The 12,665-nt window shown below is 39.7% G+C and overlaps 1 protein-coding gene across 1 annotated transcript in view; it reads left to right on the top strand.

Moving 5' to 3' along the window:
- Poglut1 (protein O-glucosyltransferase 1) overlaps positions 1–11,707 on the top strand; it is a 22,329-nt gene extending 10,622 nt beyond the window's left edge. Inside the window, exons 6-11 of the mRNA XM_013019335.1 lie at positions 2,187–2,266; positions 5,364–5,463; positions 7,548–7,606; positions 8,598–8,765; positions 9,680–9,736; positions 10,655–11,707. Of these exons, the coding sequence (XP_012874789.1) occupies positions 2,187–2,266; positions 5,364–5,463; positions 7,548–7,606; positions 8,598–8,765; positions 9,680–9,736; positions 10,655–10,811 (621 nt within the window). The 3' untranslated portion in view covers positions 10,812–11,707. The remainder of the gene's footprint in view (positions 1–2,186; positions 2,267–5,363; positions 5,464–7,547; positions 7,607–8,597; positions 8,766–9,679; positions 9,737–10,654) is intronic.
- The last annotated feature ends 958 nt before the right edge of the window (positions 11,708–12,665 follow it).

The following is a 12,665-nucleotide window of genomic DNA, read 5'->3' as shown; positions in this document are numbered from 1 at the left end:
CCCAGAGTTCAGGCCCCACGACTGGACCCAAAAAAACCCAACAAAGTATCTCATAAAATAGAAAGGAGAAATGTGCTGCTGAGTGTGATGGCTCATACCTATAATTTTAGATTTGGGAGGCAGAGGAGGTTTGAGGCCAGCTTAGGCAGAAAGTTCACAAAATTGCACCTCAAATAATAAAAGCTGGGTTTGGTGACATATACCTATCATCCTTGCTAAATACATAATCATAAGCATAAATATAAGGATGATAGTCTAGGGCAGTCCAAGCATAAATACATGGCCCTATTTGAAAAATTACTAAAAGTACGAAGATCTGAGTGCATAGCTCAAATGGTAGATGCCTGCCTACTAGCATTGCCAAAAATTAAAAATTAAAAAAAAGAAAAAATGCTACAGATTCATTCTGTCTATTACTCTGAAGCCAAAACCCTGTAAGGACACAAGAAAAAAGAAAAATTTATAGCATCTTCCTTTGAACATAAATGTAAACATAAGTAATAAAAATAATTATAAGCTTCTGGGTACTGGTGGCTTAAACCAATAATCTTAGCTACTCAGGAAGCTAAGTGCTGACGGTCACGATTAAGAGCTAGCTTATACTGGGCAGGAAAGTCCCATGAGACTCTTATCTGTAATTAACCACCAAAAATTGCCAGAAGTGGAGATGTGGCTCAAGTGGTAGAGTGCTTGCCTTTGGTTTTAAAGGTCAGAGACAGCATCCAGGCCTTGAGTTCAAGCCCAGGACAGTCACACAGAGAAGAAAAAAACCCTACAAACTAAACTTATTAACATGTTAAAAAAGATTATATACTATGCTCCAGTAACTTTTATTCCAAGGATACAAGAATGGGTTAGCATAATACAGATCAATAAGCATAATACACCACATAAACAGAAAAAGGACAAAAATAACATAATCATCTCAACAGATGCAGAAAAAGCTTGTGACAAAATTCAACATTCTTTCTTATAAATGCTATGAAGAAACAGGTAATAGAAGCAATGGCTCACAACATAATAAATGCTGTATATGACAGAACTTTAGCCAACATCATACTTAAATGGGGGAAAACTGAAACCGTTTCTAAAGTCAGGAATGGGAAAAGATTGTCTACTTGTCCTACTTCTAGTCAATGTATTAAAATTCCTGGTAGGAGCAGTAAGACATGAGTAAGAAAACAAGGATTCAAGTAGAGGAGGAAGAGATAAATTATCCCTATTTGAGGGTGATATGATCATGTACTTAAAAAACTATAAAGATTATACAAAAAAAACCCTCCTAGATATAAAGTTAACATACAAAAATCAGTATGTTTTTTAAATACCAACAGACTGAGATATATGAAGAAAATTTCAACAGTTAGTTACAGAAGAAATGCAGTCTCGCCCCAGTCAAAATGGCAATGATCAAGAAAACAACAACAAATGCTGGTGACAATATGGGGGAAAAAGAAACTCTTATACACTGTTAGTAGGAATACAAGTTAATGCAATCACTGTGTAAACCAGTTTGGTGATTCTTCAAGAAATTATATATGGAACTACTATCTAATCCTGCTCTACAACTCTTGGACTTATATCCAAAGGAATGTAAGTTAGTATACAATTGGGATAGCTATATGCCCATCTTTATCACAACCCTATTCTAACCGCACAGCTGCCCAACAACTGACAAATGGAGAAAATGTAGTATTTATACACTGCAGAATATTATTCAGCTATAAAGAAGAGTGAAATGATTTGAGGCGAGATGGCTACTCTTTTATTAATGAGACAGGGATTGTGTCTCAACAGAAACTAACTGAACATTCCAGAATAAATTATTGCTGTATGTAAAAAAAAAAAAAAAAGAAGAGTGAAATGCCTTTTACAGCAAAATGGATGGAGCCGAAGATCATGTTGAGCAAGATAAGCCAAGCCCAAAAAGCCAAATACCAAATTTTTCACTCGTGTTCATATGTGTGAGGATTTTAACTTAATGAAATCCACCAAATACTGTTTGAAAAATTGGGAGAGTAAAGGGGGTTGGGGAATATAATAGAGTAGGTAAACTTGTTTAAAGTTCATTCTGCATCTATAGACTAATGACAATGAGATCCTTTTGTACTATTAATGTATGCTAATTTCATAAAATGGTTAAGATACAACCTTATATAGTTTAGAAAAAAAATCATAGAAACTGATCAGAGTCTGCATTTCTTAGGTCAGCGGCTCAGTGGCCATGGAATAAGAAAAATTCTACAGCATATTTCCGAGGATCAAGGTGATTATTTTTCTGACTTCTTTTGTGTGTGTGTGTGTGTGGGTGTGTGTGTGTGTCATTTGTGGGGCTTGAACTCTGGGCCTGGGCACTGTCCCTGACCTCTTCAGCTCAAGGCTCTACCACTTGAGCCATAGCACCACTTCCACTTCCAGTTTTCTGGTGGTTTATTGGAGATAAGAGTCATGGTGGGGGGCGGTGTGGCGCAGTTGGGTAGGGATGGGAAGGGGAAACAAAGGAGGCGGCAACAATACTTGATAAGGAATGTACTCATTACCTTGCTCATGTAATTGTAATCCCTCTGTACCGTATTTTTTTTTTTGGGGGGGTACGGTTGTGGGGCCTGAACTCTGGGCCTGGGCGCTGTCCCTCAGCTCTTCAGCTCAAGGCTAGCGCTCTACCACTTGAGCCACAGTGCCACTTCTGGCTTTTTTCTTGTTGCTTATGTGGTGCTGAGGAATTGAACCCAGAGCCTCATACATGCAAGGCAAATGTTCTACCACTAAGCCACCTTCCCAGCCCAGTACGGTATTTTCACAATAAAAAAAAAATACAATATATATGGAAAAAAAATAGTCTCACAGACTTTCCTGCCCAGGTTGGCTTTGAACCATGATCCTCAGATCTCAGCCTCCTGAGTAGCTAGGATTATAGGCGTGAGCCACCAGCTCCTGGATTGATTTTGTACTTTCAAGAAATGGTCTTGCTATGTAGTCCAGGCCGTCTTGAAACTTACTGTGGAGCCCAAGCTAGCCTCAAACTTCAAATCTTCTTGCTTCAGCCTCCTGACTGATGGGATTGCAGCCAAGCATTACCATGCCTGTCTCCATTACTCAATTGAACTGGAAGTTAAAGAAGTACACTTCATCTAAGTCAGGGAGTGGATAGGTACAATGAATGTCTCTATAATGTCAACAGAACAAAGATTTCATCATGTTCCAGGTTCAGAGTTAGCCTGGGCAGGAAAGTCCCATGAGATTCTTATCTCTAACCACCAAAAATCCATCTCTTTGGCGATGGATTCCAGAAATCCTCCATAAACTATGTTTATGGTCATGTTTCTGATGGTTAGTGCAGAATAGGAATCATCACCAGGTATCCCAATTGCCTTTGCCATCAGACCATGTGACTTCCAAGCTGTGCTTAATAGCCCTGATGCTGGTAGAAATAAAGAGGGATATATGGACAATGAAGTGGAATGACCTGCCTGTGTTGTTCAGCTCCATATTCTCAGAGCCAAGAGAAATACCTGGTACAAATGCACAGTCATGTGCATGAGTGAAAAAGACCATGAAGGGACAGGGGTTTATAGTTTTGGTGGTATTTATCACATCATACTGTTTGCTCCCCTCCTTGCTTGGACAGTAAACTGCTACTTGGACTTTTCCTACATGTAGTCTCCAGGTTTTTGAGCTCTTTAGTATGTTTTTGTTTGTTTGTATTTGGATGGGCTGGAGACTGAACCCAGAGCCTTGCACATACTAGGCGTGTGCTTTACCACTGAGCCATATCTCTGATCCCTTTGAAGTTTTTTTCCTTTTTTTTATTTAATTGTTTTTTGGGGATAGGGTCTTGCTGTGTTTCCCAGGCTGGCCTCAAAGTTGTGGCCTTCCTGCCTTAGCCTCCCAAGTAGCTAGGAGTAGAGGCCTGAGTCACCATGCTCGGCTTTTATTTCATTGGAGGGTTATTATTTATTTGTTTATTGCGACCATTTGAGCTCAAGGTCTTACACTTGCTAGGCAGGCACTCTTCCACTTGAGACACTCTATTAGTCCTTTTTGTGTTATTATTTTGTGCTGGCACTAGAGCTCAAACTTAAGGACTCATCTTTCGCTCTTTTTTTTTCACTCATGGCTGATGCTCTGCTCCTTGAGCTACACCTCCAGTTCTGTTGTGTGTTTTTGTTTTGTGTGTATGCCATCCTGGAGCTTGAACTCAAGGCTAGGGCACTATCCCTGAGCATTTTTTTTTTTGTCGGTCGTGGGGCTTGAACTCTGGGCCTAGGCGCTGTCCCTCAGCTCTCCAGCTCAAGGTGAGCGCTCTACCACTTGAGCTACAGCGCACTTCCGGTTTTCTGGTGGTTTATTGGAGATTGGAGTCTCACGGTCTCTCCTGCCCGGGCTGGCTTTGAACCGTGATCCTCAGATGCCCGGGCTGGCTTTGAACCGTGATCCTCAGATCTCAGCCTCCTGAGTAGCTAGGATTACAGGCGTGAGCCACCATCGCCCAGCTTCCCTGAGCATTTTTGCTCAAGGCCAGCACTCTTTAACACGAGCTACAGCTCCATTTCTGGCTTTTTTGGTAGTTAACTGGAAATAAGAGACTCAACTTTCTTGCCCTGGCTGACTTTGAACTGTGATCCTCAGTAGTTAGGATTACAGGCATGAGCCACTGGTGCCCAGCTGTGTTTGTTATTTTTTTCAGATAGGGTCTCCTTTATGCATGGACTAAAATCTTCCTATTTGTGCTTTCCCCTGTGTGGCTTGGGATGATAAACACACACTACTGTGCCCAGCCATTATGTTTCTCCCATTAACCTGGGATGACAGGTTAATGCCACTATTTCCAGCTATTGGTTGAGATGGAGACTCAAGAACTATTTTTCTGCATGGGCTGGTCTTCAGACTACAAACTCTCCTAGTTTCCTCTTCTCAAGTGGATAGGAGTACAAGCTAGAGCCATCAGGCCCAGCCTGTATTATTTTTAATTTACATGTATTGGATTTTACATAACATACACACAAATGTTTATAAAACTATTTGATAAGCGGTGCATATCAGTGACTACATGGACCTTTCTGGAGAGGAAATCATTTCTGAGATATAGCTATATGACCAGAACCACATGCCCTCACAGACTAGATACAAGAGAGAAAGTAAAACACTCCCTATCCTGGGAGAGTACAGTAGGGGAAGAATCAGGACCTCTTAGATGGTATGGTACAGAGGATCCCCATCCCCAGCCACAGAGAGCATGAACTATCCATGTGTGTAGATAGACATTATCTGGTTCCCCTTGCTGCTCCACTTTCAGAGACTGGAAACAGTATTATGATTACGATGTAGGCTTTATAGGTTTACATCATGTGCTTCTTTCATAGGACAAGTCCAGAACGGGATCCTCTCATTCTTCTATCTCGGAAAAATCCAAAACTTGTTGACGCAGAATACACCAAAAACCAGGCCTGGAAATCTATGAAAGTAATCAGCAATCATCTGAATAGAACCACAACAGTGATTGTTTTCATTCAAAGAGCATTTCTACCTGGGTAGAACTGATAAGATTAGGTTTCCTCTCAGTGGTGAGATGAATGTATTAGCATTTATGTCAGTTCTCCTTTGCAAAATCTTCTTGCTTTTCTGGTCATGTGACTGGTATATGCTACAACTCCAAAGGTTTAAGCCAGAAGTCAATTATTTTTTATGCCAATGCAAGTATTTTGAGAGTTATTTGGTCTCATACTCAACTTTGTTGTAGCTGAGGAAAAGCAGCCACAGGCAGTAGGTCAACAAATGAGCATGGCTGCTTTCTAATAATAACTCAATGTATGGGCACTGAAATTTTAATGGTATGTAATTTTCACATTACAAAATTATTTTCTGATCAGTTGAAAATGTAGAAATAGTCCATGGGTTCTACTGGACTGGGCTCTGGTGGCTCATGCTTGTAATCCTAGCTACTCAAGAGGTTGAGATCTGAGGATCACAGTTCAAAACATTCCTGGCAGAAAAGTCTGTGAGGCCCTTATCTCCAATTAACCACCAGAAAACCGGAAGTGGTGCTGTAGCTCAAGTGGTAGAGTGCTTGTGTTGAGCTGAAGAGCTCAGGGACAGGACCCAAGCCCAGAGTTCAAGCCCCATGACCACCACCACCACCATCAACAAAAAGTGTGGGCTGGATTGAGTTAAGGGCTCCAGTTTGCCAACCCCTGGTTTAAACCATTGGTTCCTAATTCTGTCTGTATAGTATAATTAGATTTAACAATGAATCCATTTATTCAGAGTGTCTGGAGACGGATTCCAGAAATCCTCATTTCTTTTAAGACTTTGCAAATGATTCTAAGAAATGAAGCCAGAGGTTGGAACCTTTAGTTTTCAGTCTGTGTTGGTCCTTTTAACTCTATGACTGTTTGCCTTAATTGAAGAACTTAAAGCCCTAAATTTCCTTGTCTGAAATTTCCATATAATATATGATGGTATTACGAGAAAAAGCATTAATAAAACTTCCAGGGGCTAAACTAAGTATATCTGAGATGCATGCATTGTTTGATAGTTTTAATCAAATAGGAACAAATGAGTTCAAGAAACTTTGTTAAATAATAAAAACAGGAATAAGGTATTCATTCTGCACCTAAGTCACTGACCTCTACTATGTACCAAAGCAGCAAAAGCAAATATGACTTAAGTTCCATCATCATGTTTACCTTCTCACTAACAAGGGAGAATGGACTTGGGGGTCCTAGACCCAGTGCCCAGGGGCCAGAAGGTAAATGAAGGATTGAGCCAGAGACTGCCAAGAGCTCCAGCCAATGACTGCAAGTTAGTGTAGAGGCCTGATTTACCAGGTCTCCTTAGAGAAATTGGAAATCTGGATTTTTGCAAGTATCCTGTCACCTGTTTATTTATTGCTAGTATTGAGGCTTGGACTCAGGGCCTTGTGCTCTTGTTTGACTTTTTCTGCTCAAGGCTAGTGTTCTGCCACTTCAGCCACACCCCCACTTCTGGTTTTTTTTTGTAGTGAATTGAAGATAAGAGTCTCAGGGACTTTCAGGTTGGATTTAAACCATGAAACTCAAATCTCAGCCTCTTGATTAGCTAGGATTACAGGTGTGAGCCACCGGCTCAAGCACCGGCTTGAGTAGTTTATTTTTAAGTACTTTTCATGCCCACCAGAATTTGTATGTGAGCTACATACATCCTTCGGCCTGGCCTACCTGCCAGTGTTTATGGTATGTGCATGTATAATTTACAGAAATGGGCTGCAAGCCATGATCTCTGAGTTCAAAGGAGGGCAGCATGGTTTCAGTGAATTTAAATTTCCTAAATCAGACAGACCTGCGTTAAAACCTTAGCACTTCTACTTAGGGTCATGTGACTGAATAAGTCTCTCAGCTTCTGGAAACCTTGGCTTTCCTCATCAGTATGAACATAATAATACTTCCTTCCATGTGTATCATGAAGCATAGATGAGGTTAAGTTGTTGGAATGTTTAATAATGCTTGCTGACATTAGTTCCTTATAAATCCCATTATCACTAGTGCCAATACCTTCTTTTTTACTTAAAGGACACTTTGGGAAAACCAGCTGCTAAGGATGTCCATCTTGTGGATCATTGCAAATACAAGTAAGTCTTCTGGTTAATGGTTTCCATGTTATTTTGAAATAGCTCTGCTTTGAGTAGTGAGCATATCTAAGATCTAGTGTTAATTTCTTTAGCTACCTTTTACTAAGGTTTGCTGTACACTGACTTGAGTTCTGTGGGTGCAATAGAGAAGGATGAAATATGGTCATTGTTTACAGAGAGCTTACCTCTTTCCATTAATTACCCACCCAGTAGTTGAAGTTAACTATGAAGTTAATATTATAGTGAGGGGCTAAGGATGTAGCTCAGTGATAGAGCATGTGCTTAGCATGTACGAAGCCTTAGCACATGATGATTCTTAGCACTACCAAACAAACAAACATCATGAAATACCAGGACTCGAAATCAGCTTAACAGGTAAATCTGGGCTTACAGGGAGGGGTGGCTGGGTGGGGGGATTCACAGATAAAAATGCTGATCACACAGTGGAGCTGTATGTTAGAGCTCTATGATAGATAGGTGTGTGAGTGTGTGTGTGAGAGAGAAAGAAATTTTGAAAAGATGTTCTGAGATAGCTCTGAAGGCAGGGGAGAAATTTTAATAAGATGTTCTGACATCACTTCTTTGTTCTTCCTAGACTTGGAGAAGGAGATGATGTCCAAGAAGCAGGGAGATTAGATGGGGTACATGGGAGGAAAAACAAAGCTTTGAGACTCATCAACCTAACTTGTGAATTTTTTTTCACCCTTTCTTGTTGATGTATGTCTTTGACTGTTTCTGCATTTCTTTGACTATGTTCCAGTCTACAAGAGGCTATCATTTCCTTCTGAGCCCTACGTTCTTTCCACTCAGAAGCCAGCTTCTGACTCAGTCTAGCTCTGTCTGAAGAAATTATCCCCCACTCTGACATTCTTAGAACAGCCTCTAGCCTGCAGCTCTAGAAGAGAAAATGGAAGGAATAAGGAAAAAAAGGGACATATTTGTGGCTGCAAGCATAGAGTATTAAATGTATTTTCATCTTCCCCCCCCCCAGGTATCTGTTTAATTTTCGGGGCGTAGCTGCAAGTTTCCGGTTCAAACACCTTTTCCTGTGTGGTTCACTTGTTTTCCATGTTGGTGACCAGTGGCTAGAATTCTTCTACCCACAACTGAAACCCTGGGTTCACTATATCCCAGTCAAAACGGATCTCTCCAATGTTCAGTAAGCAGCTATCCCCCTGTTCAGAGCTCAAATGGCCCTGCAGTCTGCCTCCAAGACCAGCCACTGAAGTCCTTTAACCTACCCTTAATGACGTTTTCCAGTGAAGCCTTTATCCCTCTTACTTGGTTTGCAAATATTGTGTTCTGTTGCATTATTACCCAGGTGGGCTGTAAGTGGGATTTTACTAGAAGTATTTTAATGCTAGCTCCAATGTAACATTCAGATAGGATGAAGTGAGAAAGCTCTAATTCCTCAAATAGGGACATTTGATCTTGTAATATTGTCAATGAGATTTCATATTATGGTATGAGCACTGACTCAAATGAAACTTTTATCAGTCTCTCATGATGGGAGGAGATAGGAGAAGGGCCAAAGTGTGAGCCTAGTTCCCTCTTAGGGAAATTAGGATAAAAATTTGAAGATAGTATTCTTGATTTCTGATCTCTATCATTGAGCATCTGTTTTTTCTAAAATAAATCCAAAATATATAATAAGGCTGGTTTTAATTTATATGAATTTTTTCCCCTTATTTTGTTCTTGCAAGGACCCTAGTATCTTTGTTTTAAAGAAATGATCCAAGCCGGGCGCCGGTGGCTCACACCTGTAATCCTAGTTACTCAGGAGGCTGAGATCTGAAGGATCATGGTTCAAAGCCAGCCTGGACAGGAAAGTCCTCTTATCTCCAATAAACCACTAGAAAACCAGAAGTAGCACTGTGGCTCAAGTGGTACAGCACTCGCCTTGAGCTGAAGAGCTGAGGGATAGCGCCCAAGCCCTGAGTTCAAGCCCCATGGCTGACAAAAATAAAAAAGAAATGATCCAACATTGACCTAGCTAGAGATCAATTTACAGTCTGACTTAGTACTAATGAATTTAGTGTATATATTGGAACCTCATGATTCTTTTCATTTTAGGGAGCTGTTGCAGTTTGTGAAAGCAAATGATGATATTGCTCAGGAAATTGCTGAAAGGTAAATTTTGTTCGTTTTCCCTTTCCTCACTTTAGCATTCCCATTTTTTTTCCTGAAGTTATCTAACTATTATTACTATGATGATTTTCATGCTTCAGCCTCATCATACAAAAGTAATTCAGAATCATGAAAATGTTAAATTATATTACTGTATACATGAATATGTATGTATTGGCCATAGGGTTGCTTCTGATATAATGTAATCTGCATAGGGCTTGGCCCAAGATAACCATTGAGAATGTAGGCTATTTTTTAAGAAAACTTAAATTTGTTTTTCCAATCCTGGAGCTTGAACTGAGGGCCTGGGTGCTGTCCATGAGCATTTCTGCTCAAGGCTAGTGCTCTACCACTTGAATCACAGCTCCATTTCCAGCTTTTTGGTGATTAGTTGAAAATAAGTGCTTCATAGATTTTCCTGCTGAGTCTGTTTTTGAACTTAAGTCCTCAGATCTCAGCCTCCTGAGTAGCTAGGATTACAGGTGTGAGCTACCAGTGCCTGTCTAAAATTACTTTTAATTTTTAAAAATAAAATTATTTATTATTTTTAAATTATCTTTAATTAGTTGTAAAAAGTAGTTTCAATTCAAAATATTAATTTACGAGTACTGCATTTTGATCAATGTCACCCCTTCCATTGTTCTCTGTCTCCCACCCGTATCCTTAATTAACATTTTCACATATATACATTGAATATTTTTACTGCATTCACCACATCCTTCATCTCTTCATTTGTCTGCCTCCCCTTCCCTTTGATCTCCTCTCCTTGACAACACCTTTCCATTTCCTGGTGTTTGTTTTGTTAAACTGGAAATTAGCTGTTTGAAGGAGTTAAACCATTGCAATCAGTCCCTGTGAATAAATGTAAGCTATTATTATTCAATTTTGTGCTTAAAATATTCTTGTTAATCTTTTCTCTAGGGGAAGCCAGTTTATCATGAACCACTTGCAAATGGATGATATCACCTGTTACTGGGAAAACCTTTTGAATGATTACTCCAAATTTCTGTCCTATAATGTAACAAGAAGAAAAGGCTATGATCAAATTAGTCCCAGAATTTTGAAAACTGAACTGTAGGAGTCCTTATAGGACCAATGTCTTCTGACAGCAGATAACCCTGTGGTAAGAAGCTTACTAAGACCTTACTTGGAACACCTTTTATCAAGCCAGCCATCTGGTTTTCCTTATCATGCTGCACCAGAGCAACTCTTAAGAAAGATAGAAAGTGTGTGTAATGCACTGATAGGAAGCGGCTCAACTCCATGTCTGAATAAGGAGCAGAGATGATGAGCTATAGATTGTGAACACCTTCTATCTTTCATTTACTTAATGACTAATCACAGCTTGTGCCTCAGATCATCATCAGATCACCTGTATGTATGTGTTCATCACTGTGAAATTGACTGTGTCCAAGTGATAACACTCTTTGCTCCAGCATTTGGAGCAGAAAACCAGTCATTTGAAACTGGTTCAGCTCATCTGCACAAATGTTAATTTTAGGCTTGACTGCTATTGCTTTATTTCAATATAGAAAACCCTGTGGGGTTTGTGAAAAATACCTAGGGATTGTTTCCTGAAAGGTGTGAAGAAGCAGTGGCTGTGCCATGTAGTGATGTAGGAGTTGTCTTTTGTAAAAGCATAAACTTTGGTACTCAGGAGGTTTCTATAATGCCACATAGAAAGGACCCAATTGCATGAGTAATTACTGTAGCTGATTTCAAGCTCCTATTTTGTGCCTTCATGCTTTTCCTTATACTGTCCCTCTAAAGGACAAGAAAAAAGGAAAAAGGGAAAGGAAGGAAGTGGATAAAACTTCTTAATAAATTTAGAATTCATCCTCACTCTAAAGAAATGGCTTAGGAGAGCAGCTGTTTTTCACCCTTTACATACTTTATCATTTTCCTTCTGAAATAAAACAGCAGCACTAGCTCAATGTTGTACAGACCTACAGGCAAACACATAGTAAGTTGGTAACTTTAGAACAGTCAGCTTTTATACCTGTGAGATGTAAAATGGGAGACACTTGTTCCAGTAAATCACAGTTGGAGTCCTTTTTTCCTTTTGGAAAAGATATTTGGATACTAGTTTAATAATCTCTCGGTGCTCTCTTTAACATAGTCAAAAATGAAGAAAAATGTTGAGATTAAAACTGTATAGTCTTTTAACTTCGAATCTATTCTTGTCCCTTAGATTCAAATTTCTATACAGAAACCAACTCTTCTTTTGCCTCTTAGGAATTTTGATATTCATTAATTTTAAAATAAGTAAATGTGAGATTCAATCAAATGAAATCAGAGATTTTATTTCATTTGTCAAAAATGTATTTGGCCTTTCAAAGGCCCTTCCACAAAATCTTATGCCTAAATGCCTTCTTAAAGGAGTTAAATAGTTGGGAATGATGGCACAGCCTGTAATCCCAGGCACTCAGAAGGCAGTTGGAGGTCACGTAAGGCAAAATGAGACTGTCTCAAAAGCAAAATAGAATCAGACCTGTAATATAACTATTTGGAAGGCAGAGCTCAGGGATTACTGTTGGAGGCTAAGCCTCTTCAAAGTTTTTGAAGCTTCATCTGAACCTCTGTTTGGGTGCAATGGCATCCCAGGAAGAAATATACGGAACCCAGTTCAGGACAGTGTGAGCATGAAAAGCAAGGGCCTAGCTTGAACATAACCAACACAAAAATTGATTGAGTGGCTAAAGTGATAGAGTGCTTAGCCTAGTAAACCCTAATACCACCCAAAATAAAACAAGGTTAAAAAGTGAAAATTATAGCCGGGTGCTGGTGGCTCATGCCTATAATCCTAGCTTCTTAGGAGGCTCACATCTGAGGATCATGGTTCAAAGCCAGCCTGGACAGGGAAATCCATAAGACTCTTCTCTTCAATAAACTTCTCAGAAAAGGCCAGAAGTGACACTGTGGCTCAAGTTTT

This window comes from Dipodomys ordii, unplaced genomic scaffold (genome assembly GCF_000151885.1).
Source record: "Dipodomys ordii isolate 6190 unplaced genomic scaffold, Dord_2.0 Scaffold45, whole genome shotgun sequence".
In the NCBI taxonomy this organism is placed as follows: Eukaryota; Metazoa; Chordata; class Mammalia; order Rodentia; family Heteromyidae; genus Dipodomys; species Dipodomys ordii.
The sequence above is the reverse complement of the archived record's forward strand: the minus strand, read 5'-3'. Positions and strand labels throughout refer to the sequence as shown.